The sequence below is a fragment of the Elgaria multicarinata genome, chromosome 2, assembly GCF_023053635.1.
Source record: "Elgaria multicarinata webbii isolate HBS135686 ecotype San Diego chromosome 2, rElgMul1.1.pri, whole genome shotgun sequence".
NCBI lineage: Eukaryota > Metazoa > Chordata > Lepidosauria > Squamata > Anguidae > Elgaria > Elgaria multicarinata.
Window position 1 is genome coordinate 74,693,037 of NC_086172.1, and position 1,827 is coordinate 74,694,863.

General features: G+C 46.7%; 1 protein-coding gene across 1 annotated transcript; it reads right to left on the reverse strand.

Annotated features, from left to right (window-relative positions):
- Nucleotides 1-532: 532 nt before the first annotated feature.
- LOC134393295 (C-X-C chemokine receptor type 1-like) lies at nt 533-1,624 on the reverse strand. Its single transcript, XM_063118326.1, has one exon. It carries the CDS (start codon nt 1,622-1,624, stop codon nt 554-556), a length of 1,071 nt encoding a protein of 356 aa, XP_062974396.1. The 3' UTR covers nt 533-553.
- Between the last annotated feature and the right edge of the window lie 203 nt (nt 1,625-1,827).

A 1,827-nucleotide genomic window follows, 5' to 3' on the forward strand; every position in this document is an offset into this window, starting at 1 on the left:
AGCCCGGACCTGGACTGGCAGCCAATGAAGCTGGAAAAGGACTGGCGTGATGTGGTCTCGTTGGCCAGTCCCTGTTAGTAAACGGGCTGCCCTGTTTTGTACCAGCTGAAGCTTCCGGACCATTTTCAAAGGCAGCCCCACGTATAATGCATTGCAGTAATCCAAATGAGAGGTTATCAGAGCATGGATAACTGTAGCTAGGCTATCTCTGTCCAGATAAGGGCACAGCTGGTATATCAGCCTAAGCTGATAAAAGGTGCTCTTTGCCACTGAGCTCACCTGTGCCTCAAGTGACAGTTCTGGATCCAAGAGCACCCCCAAACTACGGACCCAATCCTTCAGGGGGAGTGCAACCCCGTCCGGGACAGGGCAAACATCACCTCGCCGGACAGATGAACCACCTGCTAACAGTACCTCCGTCTTGTCTGGATTGAGTAATGATTACTAGTGTAATCACCTTAGTCTAATTATTGTTGCCCACCAAGACCTTCAGTGTATGACAAGCTAGACCATCCCTTTAGTGACTGTGTTTTCCCTTTCTCCAATAGGACAATTAAAGTGTTATCGAAGTGTTGCCAGAGATAGATGAGGTGGACCCCTTCCTATACCGAATCAGGATTTCTTTGCTGACAATACGATGGGTGACCAAGATCTTCAGGAAGCTGTTCCGGAACTTCTGTCCTATAAAGGCATATATGATGGGGTTTATACAGCTGTGAGCATATCCCAGGATCTCGGTACCTGAAAGTGCTCCATCAATGGCATCACGGTGGCCACAGGTGTCCTCAATAACTCCAGTCCTCAGCAAGGTATCAGCAAGCAGGGAGATATGGTAGGGCAGCCAACAGATCAGGAAGACCAACACCACGACCAAGATGACTTTCATGGCCTTCTTTTTTTGGCTGTTCTTGGTCTGGAGGAGCCGGTGTACTGTCACACCATAGCAAAAGAGCATGATGATCAATGGGATGATGAAGCCAAATGTTTGTGGCAGGATTCTCAATATCACCCTCCAGTACGAAGTTTGGCTTCCATTAATATTCTCATAACAAAACATTTTAGATGAATGCAGGAAAGCCTCACGGAAGCAGATTACAGGGAGGGAAAGGAGGAAAGAGAACAGCCAGATGCCAACGCAGACAAATTTGACCCAGTGCCTCTTCTCAGTGACTGCCCGAGTTGCGTAAACTATGGCCAGGTAGCGATCAATGCTGATAAAAGCCAACAGAAGGATGCCGCTGTAGAAGTTGACTTCCTTCAGTGCTGAGATGAGTTTGCACATGGCAGTGCCAAAGATCCACTCATGAACTTGGTAAACTGCCAACATTGGCAAGCTGAGTGCAAAGAGGAGATCGGCAATAGCAAGGTTCAGAAGGTAGACGTCAGTAACGGAACGGTTTGCCTTGTTGTAGGTGATCACCAGCACCACCAGGGAGTTACCCAGCAGGCTCAGAAGGCATACCAGGCCATAGAGGAATGCCGCCGCATACTTGAACCCAATTGTCACACTCACACTTGTGCAGTCTAATAGTACACTATTAGGGTCATAGGTAGGATAATCACTAGCATTTTCTGGTTCGAAATATATATCCAAATCAGAGAAAGCAAATGCAAGTTCTGTCATCCTGGAAGTCTTGCTCTGGGCCTGTGCAAAGCATGAAGCCAAAAGAGATACATTAACAACTTCATTAAAATAAAGGCAATGCATAAGAATCATAAACCTGTTTTTGACTGTGTTATGGAAGGACATTTTGAGTTCTCACGATTCCTAAGCATGTTTAAGGGAAGTTAAAAATGCAGCGAGTAGATCCCTGATGTTAGGAGGAT